The sequence below is a fragment of the Humulus lupulus genome, chromosome 8 (assembly GCF_963169125.1).
Source record: "Humulus lupulus chromosome 8, drHumLupu1.1, whole genome shotgun sequence".
NCBI lineage: Eukaryota > Viridiplantae > Streptophyta > Magnoliopsida > Rosales > Cannabaceae > Humulus > Humulus lupulus.
This window is the reverse complement of record NC_084800.1, coordinates 47,627,454-47,652,544: the sequence shown is the minus strand read 5'-3', so window position 1 is coordinate 47,652,544 and position 25,091 is coordinate 47,627,454. Positions and strand designations below refer to the sequence as shown.

Sequence of the window (25,091 nt, the reverse complement as noted above, 5' to 3'; positions counted from 1 at the left end):
AATTTCTTAAATCCTCACACCTTATCATCTCAAAAATTACCACACTCACCCAAAAAAAACTACATAAATATAGATTTCAAAACTCATTACTACTCACATTCTAACTTTTAACATCATATAAGACAAATTTTTACAAAACCGAAGAAATTTATCAGGAATTTTATAATGATTAACTTTTTTTTTTTTTTGTTGAAGTCTATGAGTACTATAAAATTAATTATATTATTTTTTCTGGGTTGTGTGCTAAAAAAATTAATTAGTTTAGAGTTCACGCATTTTCGTTTAAAAAAAACATAAAAACTCTGGTTCGAACTAGGTTCAAACATTGTTCCAACATATTCTTCGAATTATGGGGGGTGAGAAGGGATTTCGCTATGAGACTCAATGCCAGGTCGAGAGAAAAAGAAGAAGCCAGGAAAAAATAAAATAAAAAAGATGGCTAGAGATTACTTGGTCCAACTCTGCTATTAATATTATTATAATATTGAGATTATTTTATGAGGAACCTTATTCTAAACGATCCACGTGTAACGTTTATAAATGCCACAAATCTATTATTAATAATATCATCGTTATATTATATCCAACTCAAATATACTTTCTTGATAAATCGGTGAAGGACAATACTCGATAACGAAGCTTACAGTAAAATTACCACAAGGTTTGACAAATGAAAGAGAACTTAGAAACATTGAACATAAATGGCCGTGACAATTGATATGACATAATTATATAGGGAAATCATACAATTGCCACATAACTAAGTTACCTTTCAATTACAAACATTGCATATATAGATTATATACTATTAGCACTACTTCTACTTAATATGCAATTGTTGATTTGATTAAATCAGCTCCCGTAAGACAGAAGGGAGACATTGGATGGCCTTTTCACCAGCTTGTTTGGAGATGAGAATGTTGTAGAGGGCTGGACCTGCTACGCTCCATGCAAATGAACAATAACTGGCACCACCTCTACTTTTGGCATAGTCATAACTCAAATGATATATTGCCAGTGCCTCGTTATGTATCTCATCTATATTCCTTTTACTGTCTTCAAATTCTTCTGCCTCATAAAGTATCTAAACAAAGGAGAACATAAGCTAACAGAGCAGGAAAAAACTAAATGCAACTTTCTTTTAATGGTGTGAAAAAAAAAGGTTTACCATCTTATATTTTCTTTTGATCTGATTAGTACTCTGGTTTTTGACATCGCGATCATCGTTCTTCATGGCATTGGTCATTTCTTTCCTGTATTCTTCGTAGTGTGAACTCCATCTGTTCAAGCAGTCTCGAGGGACATCAACTTCGAAATGGGCCAGCTTCCATATCTCTACATGGCAGAAGTTGAGAATATGATGAAATGAGCTTCTTGAAACACTTGAGAGCTCAGGATATTTTATATATACATATTGAGTAATACAGATAGACCAGTAACAGAATTCTGTTAGAGCCAGGAACGGAATTCTGTTATAACAAAAATAACTAACTGAGCCTAACTGAATGTACATCTGCACTAATACCCCCCTCAAGCTATATTTGGAATGTGCCAAATAAAGCTTGTTACATAAAAATTGAAAACGAGGAGAAGACAGGGGCTTAGTAAACAAATCGGCTGTCTGATCTTCAGTTGGAATGTAGCAAACTTCAAGCTTGTTTTGAGCAATCTGATCACGAATGTAATGAATATCAAGCTCTATATGCTTGGTCCTGGTATGAAAAACAGGATTCAACGCCAATGCTTGAGCACTCTGATTATCACACCACAAAACAGGTGGAGTCTTATGAAGAGTAACTTGAAGTTCACTGAGAAGGGAGCTGATCCAGACAAGCTCAGTAGCCGCAGATGCAAGAGCTCTGTACTCAGACTCTGTGCTAGATCTAGCTACTGCCCGTTGTTTTCTAGAGCACCAATTGACCAGATTGCCACCAAGAAAAATACAGAACCCACTGGTAGATTTTCTGTCATCCAAACTAGATGCCCAATCCGCATCAGAATAAGCCTCAAGAGTAAGATAAGTGGACGGTTTAAAATGAAGACCAAGATGAGGAGTGCCTTTTATATATCTGAGAACCCTCTTACAGGCATTCCAATGATTAACAGTGGGAGCCTTCAAATACTGACTGAGTTTGTTAACAGAGTAGGCAAGATCCGGTCGTGTCAATGTCAAGTATTGAAGAGCACCTATAGTGCTGCGATACAAATCTGGTTTGTCAAAAGCAGGACTATCAGTCAAAGACAATTTGTTGGCCAAGATCATAGGGGTATCGCATTGTTTAGCATCTTCAAACTGAGTATGAGCTAACAGATCAGTAGCATATTTGGATTGAGTCAAATACAAGCCAGATTTGATGCGGTAAGCTTCAAAACCCAAGAAGTAGCTAACAGAACCAAGAGACTTAAGAGCAAACTGATTATGAAGCTCTGTTATGAGATGTTGAATGGCAACTGAACTTGCCCCAGTGATTAGAAGATCATCCACGTAGACTAGAACAAGGAGAAGAGATCCCTGCTGAGATTTGTAAAAGAGAGATGTATCTGAAACTGAAACAGTAAAACCCCATTGAATAAGAGTAGACTTGAGAGTGTCAAACCAAGCTCTTGGGGCTTGTTTTAAGCCATAAAGAGACTTAGAAAGTTGACACACATAATGAGGTTTTTGGGGATCTTCATATCTTTGAGGCTGCTGCATATAAACTTTTTCCTTTAATGCTCCATTCAAAAAAGCATTGTTGACATCTATTTGTTGGATATCCCAGCCAAAAGTCACTGCTAAAGAGAATATGACCCTGAGTGTGGAAGCCTTTATGACAGGACTAAAAGTATTCTGAAAATCCAAACCAGGTGCTTGCTGAAATCCCCTCACAACCAGCCTCGCCTTGAACTTATCAAGAGACCCATCCTGCTTGTATTTCGTCCTAAACACCCACTTGTTGGACAAAATATTCATGTCTGAAGTAGGAAGAACCAACACATAAGTCTTTTTCTTCAATAAAGCCATATATTCATTGTCCATGGCCTGTTTCCAATGGGGTAAACTGAGAGCTTGTTTGACAGTTTTTGGTTCCTCATAAAGCTGCTGCTGTGAAGCTGTGACAAGAAAAACCTTAGGCTTATATATACCAGATTTGGATCTGGTCTGCATATGATGACCTTGAGGTAAAGGAGGCGGAGAAGGAGACACGTGAACAGCAGGAACAGTAACCTCTTCAGTAGAAAAAGATTCAGCAGCAGGAATTCCATTTAACGACTCAGAACAAGAATTTTCTGGGGAAGAAGACGGAGGAGATGAAGCAAGAATCGGAGTAGAAGTAGAAGGAGGACTAGGTGAAGGAACAGGAAGAGTACCAAACTGTATAGGACAAGAACTTGGGGACTCAGGCACGGCTGGAAGAACAAAAGCTGGAGCAATCAGATTATTATGACTAGTTGTGGGTAGAGTTGTGGAAAAAAGAGAAGAGTAAGGGAACTCATTTTCATTAAAATTGACACTCCGAGCAATGTAAATGCGACCCGACGAGTGTAAACATCTATAACATTTGTGATATGGACTATATCCAAGAAAAACACATTTTGATGTTTTGAAATGGAATTTATGTTGTTGGTATGGCCGAAGAAACGGAAAACAGGCACAACCAAATGTTTTTAAGAAAGTATAATCAGGTGTAACACCAAACAGACACTGAAATGGAGACTTATAAGCATGAACAACAGTTGGTAAACGATTAATAAGAAAAACAGCAGATACAAAAGCATCCCACCAGAATTTTAATGGCATTTGTGCCTGGGCCAGCAAAGTTAATCCCATTTCAGTAACATGTCTGTGCTTTCGTTCTACTCTACCCTGTTGTTGGTGAGTATGAGGACAAGGGTGCCTAAATAGGATTCCTAGATTTTGAAGGAGAGGTTGTAATTTTCTATACTCCCCACCCCAATCTGTTTGAAGGCCCTTGATTTTAGCATCAAGCTGATTTTCAACAAAGGTTTTAAAAGTAAGAAAAATTGGAAATGCATCAGATTTGGATTTCATGGGATATATCCAACTATACTTGATGAAATCATCAACAAAAAGAATATAAAACCTGTAACCTTCAGGAGTAAGATGTGGGGAAGGTCCCCAAACATCTGAATGAACAAGCTGTAAAGGCTTAGTTGTTTTGAGATATGAGCTGCTGAAATGCATTAAGTGATTTTTCCCTAACTGACATGCATCACAGAATGAAAGATCTGATTTGGAAAAAAATTTATTCATTGATTGTAAAACTTTTGTAAGTATTACAGAAGATGGATGGCCTAACCTATTGTGCCAAAGAGCAGCAATACACTGAGATTTATTACATGAAGCTAAATGTGAAGAAGGAAAATTACAGCCAGATTTATTTATAGAAGTAGAAGAGGTAAGATGCACAACAGGCGGCTGTAAGGCACGACTGACCCGAGAGACTCCAAAGGAATGCGGAAGAGAATGTGGAAGAGAAAGCTTGTAGAGACCTTGACTAAGAATGCCCTGTAGAAGGAGCTGTTGCGTGATCTTGTCAATGACAAAACAAACATTAGACTCAAACAGAATAGCAACATTATTGTCAGCAGAAAACTGAGAGATACTGATGAGATTCTTATGCATACCAGGAACATATAAGACATTTTTCAGAACAAGAATTTTAGAACAAGAAATGGAACAGTTTCCTACTGCTGATATAAAAAGAGAGGCACCATTACCTACTGTCAGCTTTCCTTTTCCTTTGTAATCAGCCTTATCAGTCAGCATAGCCTCATTCGAAGTAACATGATGCGAAGCGCCACTGTCCAGGTACCAATTCGGATCAGCAACAGTCAATGCAGTAGCAAGCATAGCTTGTGGATCGTCAGAATTAGTCTCAGCGGGAGTCGAAGCAGTCTCGCCTTGATAGCTCAAATCAAACCTATGATAGCATTTGATTGCCGTGTGCCCCATTCTGCCACAGACTTGGCAAATCGGACGAGATCCACCACGATTATTTGAGTTTCGACCTCCGCGACCTCGATTGGAACTCCGACCAGAACCAGATCTGTAATTACCAGGATGAGGTGATGGTGAATAATTCTTTCGGTTGGCAGCAGCATAATTTGCTGTAGGATTTTGCAGATCCAAAGTAGCAAAAGAAGATTGTTGTTCAATCCGCATCTCCTGAGTTTGTAGCAGGAATTGAACATCTTGCATTGTAACAAATTCTTTGGAGGTAAGAGTAACGATAGCCGAGTCGTACTCATTTCCAAGACCTCCAAGGATGTATAATATGAGCTCATCATCTGTGATGGACTGACCAGCAGCCATCAAGGCGTCACCAAGGCATCGCATCTTAAGGATATACTCATCGATAGGTGTAGAACCTTTCTTCGTCAATTGAAGCAGTCCACGGAGTTGCAGAATCCTTGCACGAGAGGTGTTTGAGAAAAGTTGGAGAAGAACATTCCATAACTCAGCAGAGGAAGCACACCTTGCAACATGACCAAGCATTCCTTCAGAGATAGAATTGAACAACCAGCTCAATAAAAACTGATCTACGCGTAACCAATCAGCCAGTTCTGGATTCGGAATCAACACAGAATTAGTCGGATCTATGATAGTAGCTGGAGGCCGAGCACGAGAACCAGTAAGAAAGCCTTCCAGCTGATGCGCACGAACCGTCGAGAGAACTTGAGACCTCCAGAAAAAGAAATTAGTTCGATCTAAACGAAGATTGAGAGGAACAATGTGATTCGGAATTACTTGCACACGAGGAATCGGTGGAGCGATGGTGGCTGTAGAAGAGGACAGGCCTAACACCAGCATCGGAAGAGGACGCCATTGAAAGAAGCTTCAAGAAGACGAAGAGAGAAAAAACCAAGGCTACCCTGATACCAAGTTGAGAATATGATGAAATGAGCTTCTTGAAACACTTGAGAGCTCAGGATATTTTATATATACATATTGAGTAATACAGATAGACCAGTAACAGAATTCTGTTAGAGCCAGGAAAGGAATTCTGTTATAACAAAAATAACTAACTGAGCCTAACTGAATGTACATCTGCACTAATAGCAGAAAAGAAACGTATGTCCGTAACTCCCTTTTTCCAAAAAGCTTTCTTAAGAGTAATTTGATCACTACACTCCACACAAATTAAAAATTCAAACATTAATACAGACCTTTGCTTGAATGATCCTCTGCTTGATATTCTATCACCTCATCGTAAATCTTTCCCAGAATGGACGTAGAGGTGTAACTATTTCTCTTTTCCATATAATGAGGAAAGCTTTTCGATTTCAGATCTTTTGGAACCTCAACCTGTTATAAAAATGGAGTTGGAGGAAGAGGAAAGTGTAAACAGAATTATGAAATGAGCAAATACCAGTCAACAATTAATCAGCAAGAAAAGATGTTTATATTCATTTGGTGAAAATATGAAAATTAAGCGCTAAATGCTATGATAAGCAAATAAAAAGAGAGAAAGTGTGAAACTAACCTTTGCTCCTTTCTTAGGAGCGTCCAATGCATCATAGTATATGTCAACTAACTTGCTTATCTTGTCCTTGACAATGGTTTTTTCTTCGGCACAGTCATCTCCCAGAGTCAAAACTCGATCCATTAATGCTGTCAAGCTGTCTGCTGCCTCTCCCATTGCATAACTGGAAAAAAAAAAAAAAAAAACCAATTTAGAAACAGCATAACCCTTCTGACCGGCGGAGATGTTAGATACCAATATCAGTTTGGACAAGATTGAGACATTAACCATTGATTTCTTCCTCGAGTAGCAAAAGGGGAAAAAGAGAGAAAAAAATTGAAATGAAAGTTGTTTCGAATGGACAATGTCTGATTTATGTGCATAACATTGATTAAGAACATAGTGAGAATGATTGGATAATTAACAAAGAATAAAACCTTATTGGATTCCAATTGTTATATTAAAAAGAAAACAATATACAACTCAATTTTTGTTGTTGTTGCATATAATCAATTAATTGTGTTCGTCTATGATTGTTCATGAAAAATAAATGCAGATTTACAGTAGAATTTCAAAAATTAATGAGCATACAGCAAAAACATAGAGCAAGCGTAATAACTGCATTAACATGACATGATCCAAACAAAAGCATACCTTGGTTTGAATCTAGTCGTCAAGAACAATTTAAAAAGCTCATCCTCTAAGTCTTCATCTGAAAACTCCGTAGGTGTTTTACCTTCAACCTTGCGTATCGAGGGATTTGGACTCCAAGGTTCACTTGGCTTAAAATGTTGCAATAGCTAGGGTAATATGACTATAAGCAATCAATACGAATGCCTTGAAATTTCAATCTATGAAATTAATAAACAAAGTAGTGCTCGGACTCATGTACTATGAAGAACAAAATAGGATCCAATTTAGATTAGCAAAATAAATGTATTATTTAGAATTAAAAGGTAAATGCCAAACCTCGGGATTTCTTGAGATCCAATACATGTCTCCATCAAAATCTCCACCTGCAATCTCATCAGCAATTGACCTTGGTCCCTTCCTGGAAAAGAAAATAGCATACTTTGCATTTCCAACAAAAGATTCCAGCTCCTCCACATAAGTAGCCTTTAAAACGTGAACATCACCAAAGTGAACTCCAGGATTCCGATACACCAACACCTTTCCAGAAACTTGTCCATTGTCACTGACATATAATCAGGATAACAAAATATGGAGACATGAGTATACATATATTTATATCAAACACGAGCACTCTACATAGAGATTTAACATATTATTATAAACTAATAATAAATGTGCAACAGGAATATGCAGTAATATGGAAAGACTTATAACACTTACAGCACAATGCAAACTTCATCACTTTTAAGTTTGCCAGTGGGATCAGCTGTTCCCATTAAATAATAACTGTCATCAGCACAAAGCTTCCCCCCTCTGAGGCTCAGCTTTTGCTCCTTAAGAAGTATAGAGAGACGATGTTGCAAATAGGGCTCTTCAAGAGGAATACCACAAGAAATCATTCTTTCAACAGTTGAATCCTTGTCCATAACCCCACGGTTCATAGCAACTGAAAAAATGCAAATAAATAAATAAAACCAAGGATTTAAAAAAAAAAAAATCAGAACATGTATATTTTTGCGAATATATATATACGCGTGTGTATAAGACCTCTCATTGCGGCAGACTTGTTCCTGAAAGCACCATGAGCTTCTTTCAAAGCCTTCCTAAGTAAACCAATGAAGAATCTATTTGGGACCCCTCCGTAGCTTAGGAGTGCAATCAAATTCCTTGAAAAATAAGCTTTCTTTGGTCGATTACTGGTCATCAAAAAGGTTAATAGACCTCACATTAAACCATAGAAATCAGAACAATTGGTACACATGATGCATCTTATTTTCCTTAGCCATTCCTAAAGCACATCATAAACTTACCTTTTAAAAGAAAAATAAGAGAGCAAATGCATCTGTTGTAATGTAATAAACAATGTTATAATGAATTTTACTACTTCGTTGATCTTCCATTTATAAGGTCAACAGAAGTTATAGTTCAAAGGTCACTCAGCTTTATATGCGTAATGAAAACCACAAGACATACACACACACGCACACATATACTTAAAATTCACAAATTTCTAACTCAAAAAAGTAAATCGAGTAGACGACTAACACTATTTTTTTGCAAAGGAAGCAAGATTTATCGTTTAACAGCCTTCAAATTTTTAAAAACAAAGGCCATTTTTAAAGAATAAAGAGAAACAATATTATGCAGCATACTGTTGATGGTAGAAAACTTATTTAGTCGGAGAGGAGATCATACACAATGCAGTTCACACAAACTCTATGAAATTGTATTATTGGCGATACCTTGTTCCAATTACTTCCAACGAGTTTTTTGTAGGAATATTCTTAAGTTCTGGATCTGGCACAACTTTTACCATGGAATGTCGAATCTTGATTGTTTTGGGTTCAAGCTACACAATTTTAAATAGGAAATCGATCTTCATATTAGATATCAGGAGCATTGTAAATAAATAAAAAGAAGGTGAGAAACATCAAACAAAAAAGGAAACGGAAACTAATATGTTTTTACTCATTTTGATTGACTATCTAGATCAAACCCCACAAATAAAAACTTACCCCAAGTAAAAAAGCAAACCTCATTTACACCATTTAAGCTACTACTTGAGTCTAGTTCAAGGGGTTGGGTGTGTGTTGTGTGTAACTACTAACTGTTTCTTATCCCAAAAGACAGACAAACAAACAAACAAACAACCTCATTGACTAGGTGTTGAGCATCCTCTCAACTTGAAAAAACCACAAATCAAATGTTTGAACAAAGAATCTCTTTACAGAGAAATTACTGCTGATAAAAATAGGCTATTTGGAAAATTCAAATGTAATATTGTTCAAGTATTCTTGGCAACAGTATTAAGTTAAACAAAAAGAAACCAAACAACCAGACATTCAACATTAGCAAAGCATTGATAGTAAGGCTACAATGTTTTCAAACACTGAATTATTTCCATGATAAAGGAAAAGAAAAACATACCATCTTGCTCACAAGAAAGGTTCCTTTAACAGCATAGCCATTGTTAAACAAGCGGAACTGCATCAGCATAGGCTAGAGAGAGGCGAGGAAAGAAAGTCAACAAAAATTAGATGAATTCCAAGCCTAAATATCAACTAATGCTCAAAATTTCTTAAAAAAAAAGAAGCAGATATCATATGAGTGTGAAAAGAGAGAGAGTAAATTGCCAGCATTTCATCTACATACTGGTTCTTGTGTCTCAATTCCTTGCTCAATTGTTTCCATAACATTGTCCTCATGCTCATCACAATTAAGATTGAGGAGTATCTGACACCGTAAATAAGAAACAGTTAAATCTTCAGCATTAAACTGACCAGATTAACCAACCATATAGCTGGATGAGAACAATATTACATTTTTATGAAAATTTATAGTATAAGATCAGAGAAGTCTTATACTACCTATGTTATCATATTAGATACTGTAAAATGCCCGAACCTTCTCATGAAACTAACTGATTGATGTTTAAGCAAAAAATATATTTATATATATATATATATGTATGTATTATTCCTATAACTTTAAAAATGAAACTTACCTTCCTTTTTTTTTTTTAAAGAAAGATGTGTGTTTTATATTGCACTAAAAAAAACTACAGCTACTTTAATCTCTCTTTTTTGTGATTTTAATGGATCGTATTTATACACACACACACAAAGCCCACATCAGATCATAAAGAGAATGCTTACGTTTGATCAGATAAGATAGTGCATGACATTAAGAAATTCAGTTTGTGAGAGAAAAATCCGTATTCAAATTGACCAAGAAATACCTACTCATAAATTTTCTAGACTTGCAAGTATGGCAAAAATATTATGCTAAGCACATCATTCTAAATAATATTAGTGATAAATTTGATAGACATATCACATACAATTTGCAGAATTTTTACAAGAACACCAAGATAAGGACCTAATATGGTTGTATGATCACTTACGTATCATCACTTTTTACTAATTTACTTGCATATGTGATTTGAAAACGGGGTAAAGGCAGAATTTAGAAACCTCAGTATCCTCATCTTTAAGAAGTCTCCCCTCATGTAAATTTTTTGGACACTTCACAGCCAAATCCGCTGATATGAAACCAGTTCCATCTGTATGAATGAGTGGTTTTTCATCTCTAGACATGCGCTTACCATGTTCATCCTGCATTTTTTAAACAAAATATATAAATGAGCAAATATGCATTAATTAATAAACACTACTAATTCCATTTGAAAGAAAGAACAATTGAAAGATTACCACACAGTATTTGTCTTCAATTATATCGATATCTACAGAGGATAGATCAATATTTAAGCTGTATGTCTTTGACAAAATTAGTGAAAACCTGAATTCACCAAAAGGATAGTTCAAATTATCAATGAAAAGTGCATAAAACATCTCTTGACAAATAAACTATTGAGATCAAACATACCTAGCCATATAGTTGGCCACACTAGACACTGTATGTGCATGCATAAATAGCTTTCTTGCTTCAGAAATCGTTTTGTTAGATAAACAATAAGGAACCTTTTGATCAATTTGTGCATCTGAATGGATGCGAATAAAGAAACACTTCACAGGTGATGAATTTGGATTTTTCCTCTTCTCTTGATTTCCACCATCTTTAAAAACTGTTGTTCATTAAGATAAATAAAGGCGAACAGTACACATTAAAATGCCACATAGAAAGAGAACAGTTTCCTGAATAACATGAGAACAAATAGCCAGATTTAGCTTCCTAAGGTGAAAAAACTAGCTGATTTTCTATCTCATTTTTAGGATGTAAAATTGAGAAGTAACTTAACCAAGAAACAAGGAAATCTTTAGACTATCCTAAACAGAGAACTAAACTGTCATACATAGCTGAAGCCTAGTAGAACAAGGATATATCCAAATGTATGTATTAACATCTCTTGGTGCCTCGTAGAAAAAAACCTAGAGCGAAAGATCCTTAGAAGCCTGAGGGACTGTTTGAATGATCTGCGTGAGAAGGATAAGCATGTGCATATTTGAGCAATAAACCAATATAGACATAACAAGTGCTATGAACCTTCTTGTCAATTATATTCAAGCGAAATGATTATAGCAAGGGAGTGTAAAGAAGAAAATATATAAATGTTGTCTAACTGACACTTTCATCAGTGTGATTTTTAATAGCACACTAAAGACAAAAATAACAGACTTCAAGTAACCTAACAGGCTGACTATGTACTTGGCTAGAAAAAAAGTAGATATAAATTTTGCAATTAAAACTCAAGCTTGAACTAACAACGATGTGTTCTCATCACTTAAAGTAGATATATGAATAATTTAAACTGAAAAATCAACATATTGAAACAAAAAGAGTTCCAATAGACAAAGCTCACCGAAAAAGCAATACCGGCGCAAACCAACTTTGATCCCTTCTCTTGCTATCTTCCTATAACCAGCAAAGTAATGATCATGTGAATCAATACCAGAATTTTCATTCGCCTCCTCAGCAAACTTTACTCTTAAAATATTGTCATCTCCTAGAACCTTTTGTAGGTGAGTTTTTGTGTTGCTGAGAAAGGGGCCCTGAATTAAAGGTCAAAATCATCAGTATTTGAAATATAGTCTTTCAAGTGGCAGACCAATAACTCGGACACTTGACAATAACAATGTCACTAGATAAGTTCAAAGAACTACATCAAGTTTTTCATGATGCTAATATATTCGGAAGTTAAGCACTTGTTGCACATTAAAGTCTCATACTGAGAACATTCTTCCCATCATCGAGGTGAATAATGCAAGACTAAGACTTTTGAACCATGAAAATAAAAAGTTATCTTATAGAATAATTCAGGAACTTTGAATCAAGTTATTTAAGTTTCTTAAAATGGAGGAAGGCGACTATAACACTTTTATATTAGATCAGAGATTGGTGCATTTACTAATCCCTGTAAAAATGAATCATAATGGAAAAGATTTTGGAATGGAATCAAAATTTGTGTCAGTCTTTTTCCAAGTTCACTGTTACGTGAGGATTTCCCAAAATCTAATTCCTAATCGTGCAAGTAAATGAGAAATGGAAACATTTACTTTATTTTCATTCTTATCATCCCATTACTGATTAGTAAAAATGACCTAAGATAAAATGATCAAGATACAACTTTCTTGAGAAATATTTTGAGTCATAACTGAAGTCACTAAGTCTATAAGCATGTATCTGATCGTGTGTGCTTGTGGAATACGCTTATATGGGCAAAGAAAGCAAACCTTGAATCTGTAACTTCCTTCCGTAGAAACATAGCAATCATAGATATACGTTCTTCTTTCATCATCCCAATCGTCATACTGGCACTCCAAAAAAATCAGGAAAATTACTACAGCTGATATGTGATGACTAATGTTCTTTACTAAAGAAGTAAACATAGCTAGAAATAAAGTCAACGCCGTAGAATAACTTTTATTTTGAGCTTAGTCCTACTGAATTTAAGGACTGAATGATACTCACCATGCGACGATCTTCTTTTTTGACGTATTTTTGACCAAAGAGTCTCCATACTTCTGCTTCGAACCGTACCATCGTAAGATGTTTCAGCTTCCTAATATCGTCAGCCGTTGCAACCTTATGAAGCTCATTTCTGTAATTATTTATGTAAAAACAATAATAAGACACGCAATAATAAATTGGGAAAAATATATATATAAATAAAACTTTAGACTACCCGGCAGTGTAGTTTAGGATTAAGAACTGCTTATTAAACTCCAATTCTCCCAAAGCTTCTAACGCTGCTTCTGCTTGAGTCATTTCTCTGGGTTGTCTGGAAGTCTCAGTCTCTGTCTCTGCATTGAGCGAGCAAGGAATGGGACCACCTGTACCTGTTCCACATTTTAGATGTAGCTAAACGACACTGCTCGGTAACATCATTGAAACCTGAAACAGAGAAAAAGAAAACAATCAATCACAATTACTCACTCACCTCGCGGATTCTTAAAAAGGCAGACCCTACGAGTGTTGGGAGAACAAGAGGGCGACCCGGTTGGAGAATGAGAGTCGGGGATACGATTCCTTTTGCGAGGAGGAGGAGGAGACTGCGAAGGAGATCGAGATTGCGACAACATGTGCATTATAAATTTAGAGAGGTTCTTAACCTTACAATTGGCGATCCTCCTGAGCTTTTCTAGTGCTAACTCTTCTCCGGCGGCAGCCAACTTTCGCCTTGCCAGGTCGTCCGCCGGTGCCAGGTTCTGACTTAAGCAAATCCTCTCCAGCATCTCCTCCACCGAACGAGGAAGAGGCACTCCCGTGCCAAGTTCTAGGTCATCCATGGCCGTTTTTTTTCGTACGGACTGAGAGAAAGGGAGAAAAGCAGAGAAATTTGAAATTAAGAAGAGAGAGTTGGAAAAGATCAAATATGGAGAAATGAGAAGCAAGCATGTCTGTTAAAAAGTCCCGCCCGATTTTATAACGAAGAGCGAGCGGGTACTAACGGTCGCATACCTTTCCGTACGCTTATGCTTACGTGGCAGCACTGCGTGTGTACTGGTCACGTGATATAGGCGTGCCTAAAGCTAGGAAGGACTGAGTGCGGACTGCCGAGGGTGAGTGAGCATTATTGGGGTGGTGGTACTGTCTCGCTTTCTTTCTGAGCAGAAATTTTTAGTGTAAAATTGGGGAAAAAGAAAAGGACAAGAGCTTGTGTGAGGTGAGGGTGGTCAAATTGAAAAATTAATAATAATTTATTGAAAAATATTCTTCACTGTCTGAAATAAATAAATAACTCCCATTTATTTAGATATAAAGTTTTTTTCATTGGTGTGCTTTTCTTTTTGTTTTTTTATTTTGTAACACTAAATTTATTGTATATGATTTTTCTCTATCTTTCTGCTTACATGTATGTTTTTTTTTTGGCAAGTAAGAAAAATGATAATAAAGGAAAAAAAATAAATTAATGTCGGAACCCAACATTTTATTATACTATTTTATTTTTGTATTTTTAATTACTGTAATTTTAGATATCTAAAATTGACCGTGTATATTTTAAAATAGAAAAAAAGACACTGTTGACTAATTTAGTCAATTTCTTTTTTATAACACCCAAATTCTAAGGAATTAAATAGGATTTCCCTAAAAAATAAAAAATAATTAGGAAGTTGGGGTTTCTCAAATACATCACTTTCGACATATAAAGAAATTTCCAAGGCAGCTTTTAAGGGTCTTTACTTCTTGCTTTAAGGCAATCAAGAGGTGACTTTACATCACCTTCGATATATTATATGAAAAGAAAAATTTCAAGTGTAGCTTTTCTGGGTCCTTACTTTAGTCTTTTATGAGGCTGTATCTTTTTCCCAACAAAAAAAAATACCTTCATGGTTAAGGTTTTCTTTCTCTTTAAACGTCGGGACGGTCATTTAAAAAAAAAGAGAGAGAGAGAGAGCACTCGGATGAAATCAAGTCTAGCTGAAAGTTTCCTTCAGCTGAAGGTTTCCTTCAATATTACAACCTTGAGGCCAGACATCATAAAAGTTTGAAAAAAGAGGATTTTTTCCTCCAAAATATGATTTTTGTAGAACTTTGCCTCTTAAATTTATTTTTTATAGAAAAAAATACCATAGATTATAACAATCATTGCAAATATCTTCCTTTAGTATTTCGTTCTTTTTTTTAAATAATTTGCTGAACAGTCCAGATAGGAAAAACATACATATAGTAGTCTAATAACAAATTTTAGAAATATATATTAATATTTTTAGAACTAATGTATGTTTAATATTAATAAACTCAATTTTAACTAGTTTAAGTTAGTTAAATAGATCATTATACTGCAATTATGCATGTAGCCAGTGATCAAACTAGCAAATCGTTTTAAAAAATGAATATAATATATCTAAAGAGATATATTTGCTATGATTGTTATAGTTCCGAAGAAATTTTGTCAAAAAAAAAAGTTTTGGGAGCAAAACTCTATATGAGTCTTAGTTTTGAGCAAAATTCTTATTTATTCTAAAAAATTAGAAGAGGTGTTTAAGGTAGATGAACAAGTGTTCCAAATTTCACATTTCCTATTTTTCCCTGTACTATGGAATTTGCTTGTAGTGATGATTTCATTTTGCTGCAGAGATGTGCTTGTACTATGGAATTTGCTTGTAGCTCATGTTGGTGAGGTGTAATGGCCATGCTGAGAAAGCCACGACAAAAACAACATTAATAATATAAAACGGCAAAAATTGCATAAAAGAAATCATTGATTAAAAACGACAATACACACGAAAACTACAATAATTTAGAAAACGACGTTGGAGTTGAAAACGACGTTGGAGTTGAAAACGACATCAACTAATAAAAGGACAAAAAATTAGAAAACCACATAATCTTTTTTTTTAATAAAAGAAAACGACATAATCTTTTAAAACAACATCTATAGAGTAGTGGAGTATTTGGGTCATAAATACTTAATATTTTACACTTGTCACAAATAAATACCTAATTTTCTATTTTTGCAGCAAAAATAGCCAATGTTCAATATATGTTGAAGATAAATACATAATTTTTTTTCTTTGCGACAAAAATACCCAAAGTTGCTAAAACATTACTTTTATCAGTACCTCCTCTGTTGAAGTTGTTGACTCACCAGATATGTATCACTCCGTAATTTTGGTATTTTTGTCATCAAAATATGAATTTTTAAATTTGAATTAATTTAAAATGTCTTTTGTATTCATTTTTCTAATTTAAAATATTTTTTAAAAAAATATTACGAAATTGACTGATTACAGAGAGAAAAATGTCTGTTTAGTCAACATGTTTAAGAGTTCTAGCAAATGGGGTACTTACAGAAGCAATGATTTAGCAACTATATGTATTTTTGCGGCAAAGAAAAAAAAAATAGGTATTTATCTTTGTACGCCCTGATTTTCCCATGGGCTGATTAGCAGGCCGAGCTTCGGACTAATCATGGTTAGTCCATAAGCATCCCCCAGGTCGGAGCTCCTGTCTTGAGGTCGTACCCCCCTTAGCTCGAGGAATCCTCAAGGACTCGCCAAGACTCCCAAGACTGGAGCAAGGAATCAAAAGGCCGAAGGTCGGGTCAGATGCACAGCTCGTGGTACGAGCTGGATATGGAGGCTAGGACCCCTTTGTAAAGTCAACACTCGCAAGGTAAACGTGCATATATCTGACATCACGTGTCCGATATCTCCCTGACTTCTTGGACACGCTGCAGGAACGTACGTGTTCAGACACCCACGGCTGGGTTGGGCCGTGCGGCCCATTATCTCCTTACCTATCGATTTGACCATACTTATGTGTCAGGTTTAGGAATTAATCATGAATGTCACAGAGTGGATGTGACAAATAAGAAGGTCACGGGATGACCTCCTTACCAACTTCCAGGTGCCTTCTCCTATAAATATGGAGACCCTGGGAGTTGATAAGGGTTGAAAAAAATAGTCTCTAGAGAGATATACTTTGTAACCAAATACCCAGAATATATCAATAATATTGACTAGTGAAGTAGAAGGATTTTAACCTTTGAACCACTCAAAAACGTGTCTTGAGTCACCTATTTCATTCACTAAGATCTTATATCTGTGACGGTTCTACATTCAGCACTAATCCCTTCCTCTCTTTCTCTTAATTACCTGTTGGCGAAGAACCGCGTCAACAGTTTGGTGCTTTCATTGAGAGCAAGTTCGATTAGTGCTGCTACAAACATCCAACTATGGTGACTACTCGATCCAGGCATGGCAACGAGACAGAACAACATGATGGGCAGGAGGCTCATCATACCGCCATCCCTGATGAACAAATTCCTGAAGTCCAGCAGCGGCCAGGAAAGCAGCCGGTGGGCCAAGACGATACTGGTAGTTCGGCGCCCCAGCCACCTAATCCAAACCCGTGTTATTATACTGCGGTGGAGATGGAAAACGCTCAGCTGAGGAGCCAGTTAGCAGCAGCTGGTCAGCAAATCCAGGATATCCTGGCCCGACTACCCCCTCTCACAACCAACGTTAACGTTGGAGAGAGGCAAGGTGAGGCTCCTAAGTCTCGCCGGGGTAATCGGTCCAGACATAGCCGTTCGGATAGACTTCCAGCAGCCAACTCCACCCCTTCATCGCATCATCGAGAAGCAAACTTCGGGGAAATGCCTAGACCCGGACAACAGCAATACAGCCGTTCGGTTAGGACGTCAACTCCTAGCTCTCAACCATCCTCGAGGACGCCCAGGAGAGCCCGAGGAAATTCCCGAAGGAGATCCGGGGAGGGCCCGCAACGTCAACCCGTCCCCGAAGACCGTCCTACGCCTCGTCCAGATCGCCCGGCGCGGGACCAGCAAGTTGGCAGGGCCGAAAGGCCCCCACCAAATTTGATCCGTCCAGACGGAACTAGGATCGCCTCCCCAGTCAGGCATCCTCCTTCTCCAATCAGATATCCGTCTCCTCCTCAGCTCGTCCGAGACATCCCAGCTTACGGGAGTAGTAGGAGAAACCCACCATCAGCGGGACCTTCCCGGCGTAGCAGGGCGCCGGAAGAAAGCTCAGGTCCTCGCCACCAAAGACGGACGCCAAGCCTATCCAGCAGGAGTCATTGGACCGACAGTCGCCGGAGTGATCTCTCTGGAGGAGACCTGCGTCAGCGACTAAGTTCGGCACAAAGTCACCAGACCACCCAGGGAAGCGACCTTCGAGATCGCCTCAACTCTCACAAAGAGGATCGGGCTAGAGATGGTAGTCAGGCTCGCTCGGGGGGGGGGGGGGGGCGATCCGAAGTACGTAACGGAGGGAATGTTCCAAATAACTTATCTCAAGATAGGAGGGACAATAACCCACCTAATATGTACAATGGATCCGGAGCTGTTGAGCAGTCCCGGAATAACCAAGGATCTCAGGACCAAACCCTCGAACGCCTAACTCAGATGGAGGAACTGATGAGGAAGCTCCTGTCAGAAAAAGAAAAAGACGAATATGATTCGGGAGACGAGATGGAACTCTTCGCCCCCAACATAGCAGCGACGGCATACCCATCTGGCTTCCGTATGCCTCACTTGTCGAAGTTCAACGGGGACGGAGATCCGTCGGACCATTTAGGGATGTTCAACACCCTAATGATGGCCCATAATATTGGCCCAGAGCTGAGATGCTTGATCTTCCCCTCCACACTGATCGGACCTGCCAAACAGTGGTTCTAGCAAAGTAAGAGACAGTCAATCAGCTCCTGGAATACCTTCTCAGCTGACTTCAAAAGGGCATTCCGCGCCTCCCAGGCCGCCCGTGTTCAGGCCGACTCCCTGGCCAATGTGAGACAGCAGCCCGGCGAGACGCTGAAGGCCTACCTAAGCAGATTCGCGAACTTTGCTGCCCGAGCTAGGGACGCGGATGAAAGCTCCAAGCCCATGACCATGAGAACCGGAATCCTTGTTGGAGGAGATCTCTGGAAGGATATACAAAAGAAGGGAGTCAGTTCGGTCAACGAATTCCTTAATAGAGCCCAAGAATGGATAAATTTGGAAGAAGCCGAAGCCAAAGCTGCGGGAACCAGCCAGGTTCCCGAGCAGCCCGCTGGAGTGGGGACGGAGGTCGTGGTAGCGACCCCAGATGTCACACAGAATAACCAGCCCGGCGGAAGCAAAAGAAAGGGGAATGGTGAAAACAATCAACACGGCCAAAAGAAGAATAAGTCTGTAGACAAGTTCAAGCCCGTGTTCACGACGTATACCGAACTCACCCAGTCCAGGGAAAGTATCTTCCTGGCCAACTCTACTCAGGTCCCCTGGAAGAGGCCGGAACCATTGAAACACCACAAGGGAAAGAGAGATACTAAATTCTGCCGTTTTCATAACGACGTCGGACACAATACCGACGATTGCAGGCATCTCAAAGATGAGATAGAGACTCTCATCCGAGCAGGCCCCTTGGCTCAATACTCACGGAACAGGGTCCCAGTGAGTCGGCCTGCTCCAGACGCCCCAGCCAGTCAGCCCGGGACTCAGATAGATCAGGACGTTCCTCCTCCCGTGGTCGGAGGAGAGATATCCACCATCTCTGGAGGCCCGCACATGGCTGGAACGAGCAGAGGCGCCCAGAAGAGATACGTGAATGAACTAAAAGCTCACAACGGAGTGGAGTTCGTCCCGGAGCAACGTCAATCAAAACAGCAACGATTAGAGAAGCAACCGATCACTTTTACGGAGGAAGATGCAGGCCATGTCCAGTTCCCTCACAATGATCCCTTGGTTGTAGCAGTCCAGCTCGCCCACCGGAAAGTAAGAAGGGTGCTGATAGACAACGGGAGTTCGGTGAACCTTTTATTCCGATCCACCTTAGAGAAGATGGGTCTGACTGTCGCCGATCTAAAGGCAACCTCCATGATGCTGTATGGTTTTTCGGGAGAAGGATCGGCAGCAATAGGGACGATCGAGCTGGTAATCACCCTAGGAGAAGAGTCTCGGATAGTCTCTAAACTACTCGAGTTCGTGGTCATTGACTGCTCCACGGCCTACAACGCCATTTTGGGCCGACCTACGCTCATAGCTTTCGAGGCTATCACTTCCATTCGACACCTCGCCATGAAATTCCCTACTTCAACAGGAATATGCACCATCAAGGGTGATCAGCTCGCTACCAGGGAATGCTACAACATTTCCATGAAGGGAAAATCTAAACCCGGGCAGCTGGCTATGGCCATTCTGAGTGAAGAGGAATCCCAGGAACCCTTGGCGGCTCCTGAGATTGAAAAACCTCAAAACGCCAAAGGGGAAAGTGTCGCCCTTAGTGAGGACGTTGACCCCCGAATAGGCAAAGACAAGTCCGAGCTCCAGGCTATTGAGGAGCTCGAGGAGGTGAACCTTAATCCACAAAATCCATCACGGATGGTCAAGCTCGGGAAAAACCTCTGTAGCAATAGGAAGACGGAGCTGATTACGTTTCTCCAGGCTAATTTAGATGTATTCGCATGGTCGCACGAGGACATGGTAGGGATCAGCCCGAGTGTCATCATGCACACGCTCCATCTGGACAAAAGCGTTCCTGCCAAGTCTCAGAAGCAAAGACGTCTAGGAACAACCCGAGCTGAAGCCCTAGAAGAAGAAGTGACCCGACTCAAAAAATGTGGCTTTATCCGTGAAGCCAAATTTCCTATTTGGGTCGCCAACCCCGTGCTAGTTCCAAAGCCCAATGGGAAATGGCGGACCTGCATTGACTTCTCCGATCTGAATAAAGCCTGCCCCAAGGATTGTTTTCCACTGCCAATGATCGATCAGCTGGTGGATGCCACGGCGGGGCACGAGCTCATGTCCTTTATGGATGCGTACTCAGGCTACAATCATATCGCGATGAATCCGGCGGACCAGGAACACACCAGCTTCATGACCCCGACTAATTTCTATTGCTACAAGGTCATGCCGTTCGGTCTGAAGAACGCCGGAGCTACCTACCAAAGGCTAGTAAACAGAATGTTCGCGGACCAGATCGGAAAGAACATGGAAGTGTATGTTGATGACATGCTCGTCAAGTCAAAGACTGCCGACAACCATGTTTCCGACCTGGAAGAATGTTTTAAAATACTACGAGAATATGGCATGAGACTCAATCCCCAGAAATGTACTTTTGGTGTCGCATCCGGGAAATTCCTGGGGTTCATAGTTAATACCCGAGGAATCGAAGCAAACCCCGACAAGATCAGGTCACTGCTCGAGCTTCCTTCGCCTAGGTCGCGGAAAGATGTCCAGGGCTTGACAGGGAGAGTGGCCGCACTGAACCGGTTCATTTCCAAGTCAACCGATAAGTGTTTGCCCTTCTACAACCTGCTTCGGGGAAACAAGAAGTTCGAATGGACAGTAGAATACGAAAGCGCATTCCTCGACCTGAAGGTGCATCTGGCTGAAACACCCGTGCTATCCAAGCCCAAGGCAGGAGAGCCTCTTTTCCTCTACCTGGCCGTCACTGAGGACACGGCTAGCGCCGTACTAGTACGAGAAGAGGACCAAGTTCAAAAGCCAGTCTATTACATCAGCAAGAGACTCCTCGGGGCAGAATCACGATACCCGCTGATGGAAAAATTGGCGTTCTGCCAATCACGGCCTCGCGAAAGCTCAGGCCATACTTCCAATCTCACTCAGTACACGTCATGACCGATCAACCTCTAAGGCAGGTTTTGCAAAAGCCTGAAGCATCGGGACGTCTGTTAAAGTGGGCGGTCGAACTCAGTCAATTCGAGATTTCTATACTCCAAGAACTGCCATAAAAAGTCAGGCCTTGGCCGACTTTGTGGCAGAATGCACGGGATTCCAGGAGAATCCAGCGGAGTACTCATCTCAGCTCACCTCACCCCAATCGTTGTGGAAGATCTTTGTAGATGGTTCGTCCAACGAAAACGGCTCCGGGGCCGAAATCATTCTGATATCCCCCGAGGGACATAGGTTCCACTCGGCGCTAAGGTTCGGGTTCAAGGCCTCCAACAACGAGGCAGAATACGAAGCTTTGCTGGCTGGCCTAAGGATAGCCAGGGAGTTAAAGGCGAGCTTCGTCCAGTGCTTCAGTGACTCCCAGCTCGTGGTTAACCAGGTCTTGGGCGAATATCAGGCACGAGGACCCAAGATGGCCACCTATCTGGCGAAGGTAAAAGTCGAGCTGTCCGCATTTGAGCGAGGATCGATCGAACAGATACCTCGAGAGCAGAACACCAATGCAGATGCTCTTGCCAAGCTCGCCACCTCAGGAGAGACAGAGACCCTGGGGTTGGTGCCAATAGAATTCTTGGAAAAACCAAGTATAGAAGAATATCGGGCAGAGGTCGAGATGATCGACGCCAGGCCAACCTGGATAACCCCCATTCTTGAATATCTCGCCGAGGGCAAGCTGCCTGAGGGACGTAGCGACGCGCGGCGAGTCCTATATCAAGCTCCGAGATATACGATAGTCGATGGAGTGTTGTACCAACGTGGGCACTCTTTACCTCTCCTCCGGTGCGTTCTTCCAAGTGAAGCGAAGGCCATCCTGCAGGAAATTCACGAAGGATTCTGCGGAGACCACACTGGGGGGCAAAGCTTGGCCTTAAAGGTTCTCAGGCAAGGTTATTATTGGCCGACTCTGTCCAAAGACTCGATTTCATACGTAAAGAGCTGCGACAAGTGCCAGCGATTCGCTGCAGTTGCCCGAGCTCCTCCAGTCGAGCTGAAAATGATCTCGGCCCCTTGGCCGTTGGCCGTTTGGGGGATAGACTTAGTAGGCGCCCTGCCTACCGGAAAGGGCGGGGTCCGTTACGCCGTGGTCGCCATCGACTACTTCACTAAGTGGGCCGAGGCAGAGCCGTTGGCAACAATTACGTCTAAAAGGGTGCTTGACTTCATGATTAAAAGCATCATCTGTCGCTTCAGCCTGCCCCAGAAGATCGTCTCCGATAACGGCACTCAGTTCGACAGCGGCCTGTTCACCAAGTTCTGCGACAGGCATGGAATTGTGAAAAGCTTCTCTTCCGTGGCCTATCCTCAGGCGAACAGCCAGGTCGAGGCTGTCAACAAGACTCTAAAGGCGAGCCTCAAGAAAAGATTAGATGAAGCAAAGGGAGTCTGGCCGGAACAGCTCCCCCAGGTCCTATGGGCGTACCGGACCTCGCATCGGACTCCTACGGGTCATACTCCTTTTTCTTTAACTTTTGGGAGTGAGGCAGTCCTCCCCGTGGAGATAAAGGTTCTTTCGCATAGAGTCCAGTCCTACGACCAAGGTCGAAACCATGAGCTCCTATGCCATTCCCTAGACCTAGTTGATGAAAGGCGAGAGGATTCGCAACTCCAGCTCGCCCATTATCAGCAGAAGATCACTCGCTACTTCAACTCTAAAGTCAAAAAACGCGCCTTTAGCGTTAGCGACTTGGTCCTAAGGAGAGTTTTCCTGGCCGGGAAAGATCCCAAAGATGGAGTTTTGGGACCAAACTGGGAAGGACCATACCAGGTCATCGAAGTCATCAAGGAGGGAACTTATAAGCTAGCTCGACTTGATGGAGGGGCGGTCCCGCAGACTTGGAACGCCATCCACTTAAAGAGATATTATCAATGATCCACTTGTAAGGCTTGGAAAGCCACTTTCTATGTATTAATAAAAATCAGCTTTTTACGCATATTTGCAATTGTAATCTTAAAGTAACCACGAAAGACCCTTTCCCAGTTACTTGGGGGGCATATGGTACCTGGATATAACCAGGTCTCCTTAACGACTTAGATGTTGATCCTTATCTATGGATCGTTGCTTTTCTTAAAGAGCTCGAGATATGGATAAGGGTTAACGCTAACTAAGTCCTATCCTGGTTTTAACCGGGTCATAAAACTTAGAAGTTAATATAAATCCATTTTTCGTTGTTCTTCTTAAAGAGCTCGAGACACGGATAGAAGTTAACACGAACTAAGTTTTCTAAATAAGTTCCTGGTTTTAACCGGGTCATAAAACTTAGAAGTTAATATAAATCCATTTTTCGTTGTTCTTCTTAAAGAGCTCGAGACACGGATAGAAGTTAACACGAACTAAGTTTTCTAAATAAGTTCCTGGTTTTAACCGGGTCATAAAACTTAGAAGTTGATTTAAATCTATTTCTCCTTGTTCTTCTTAAAGAGCTTGAGATATGGATAAAAGTTAACACGAACTAAGTTTTCCAAATAAGCTCCTGGTTTTAACCGGGTCATAAAACTTAGAAGTTGATGTAAATCCATTTTTTGTTGTTCTTCTTAAAGAGCTTGAGACACGGATAGAAGTTAACACGAACTAAGTTTTCTAAATAAGTTCCTGGTTTTAACTGGGTCATAAAACTTAGAAGTTGATGTAAATCTATTTATCGCTGTTCTTTTCAAAGAGCTCGAGATATAAATAGCGGTTAACACGAACTAAGTTTATCAAAAAGATATATATATATATTGTAGCCAAAAGCATGAAAAAATATAAGTTAAAGGTGTAAGGCAAATTGTCTCGAGGTGAAAACACCTCATGCAAAGGTTACATAAAATACTTCAAAATATTCAAAGGCAAAAAAAAGGAAAAGAAGAGAAAAAGCGCCCTAAGCTCCGTCAGTCGGCCCTTTGGAGGTCGCTGTTTCACACTGCTCCGCCGCACCAGAGGCTTCCCCAGTCTCCGAAGGCGGCGCCTCTTTGTCCAGGCGAGCTTGGAACTTCACCAGCAAGCACGCCCAGAGACTCGGTGGCATGAAAGAGAAGTCAGCCTCCGGATTGTGAAGCCAACAGTGATAGAACAGATCATGCATGGACTGCTCCGAGGTGGTCCGTTCGTCCTCCAGGGCGGTCTGGCGGCCTGGATCTCAGTCTTCGCTGCCTCGAGGTCTACCTGCGAGGTAGCAAGGGAGGTCTCGAGCTCCTGGACCTTCAAGCGGGTCTTCTCCAAGTCGACCTGGGTCTTCTCCAACTCGACCTTCGAGGTCGCCAAGGCATCCTTAGTCACCTTAACCTCCTGAAGGGTGGCCTGGTGCTCGGTCCTCATGTCATCGAACTGAGTTCTGGCCCTGATGATGCTCCGGTGAAGGGCGACGACACCCTGCGAGGAATGAAGGATAAACTGGCTCAGAGGAAAAATAAGG

The 25,091-nt window shown here is 40.5% G+C and overlaps 1 protein-coding gene across 6 annotated transcripts; it reads right to left on the bottom strand.

Annotated features, from left to right (window-relative positions):
- Positions 1-534: 534 nt before the first annotated feature.
- LOC133797102 (probable RNA-dependent RNA polymerase 5) lies at positions 535-14,205 on the bottom strand. 6 transcript variants are annotated; one of them, XM_062234901.1, is made up of 20 exons: positions 14,019-14,205; positions 13,498-13,867; positions 13,243-13,396; positions 13,029-13,158; positions 12,791-12,868; positions 11,920-12,109; positions 10,986-11,184; positions 10,811-10,898; positions 10,574-10,714; positions 9,753-9,833; positions 9,528-9,599; positions 8,843-8,949; positions 8,148-8,296; positions 7,821-8,046; positions 7,437-7,662; positions 7,122-7,267; positions 6,489-6,651; positions 6,172-6,310; positions 1,169-1,335; positions 535-1,084 (listed from the first exon to the last, which is right to left on the bottom strand). In XM_062234901.1, exons 2-20 carry the CDS (start codon positions 13,844-13,846, stop codon positions 848-850), a joined length of 3,042 nt encoding a protein of 1,013 aa, XP_062090885.1. In that variant the 5' UTR covers positions 13,847-13,867; positions 14,019-14,205; the 3' UTR covers positions 535-847. The 6 variants fall into 6 exon arrangements, with proteins under 6 accessions (XP_062090885.1, XP_062090884.1, XP_062090886.1 ...); XM_062234900.1 differs by lacking the exon at positions 14,019-14,205 and having other exon boundaries at positions 13,498-13,966; XM_062234902.1 differs by lacking the exon at positions 14,019-14,205 and having other exon boundaries at positions 13,243-13,390; positions 13,498-13,966.
- Positions 14,206-25,091: the final 10,886 nt, after the last annotated feature.

Excerpts from the sequence above, each read along its gene's own strand:
- LOC133797102 (XM_062234901.1), bottom strand. The coding sequence starts at position 13,846 with ATGGATGACCTAGAACTTGGCACGGGAGTGCCTCTTCCTCGTTCGGTG. Across the intron at positions 13,397-13,497 it reads CCTTTTTAAGAATCCGCGAG|GTACAGGTGGTCCCATTCCT; the intron begins GTGAGTGAGTAA and ends AATGTGGAACAG. Across the intron at positions 1,336-6,171 it reads AGAGGATCATTCAAGCAAAG|AGATATGGAAGCTGGCCCAT; the intron begins GTCTGTATTAAT and ends TCTGCCATGTAG.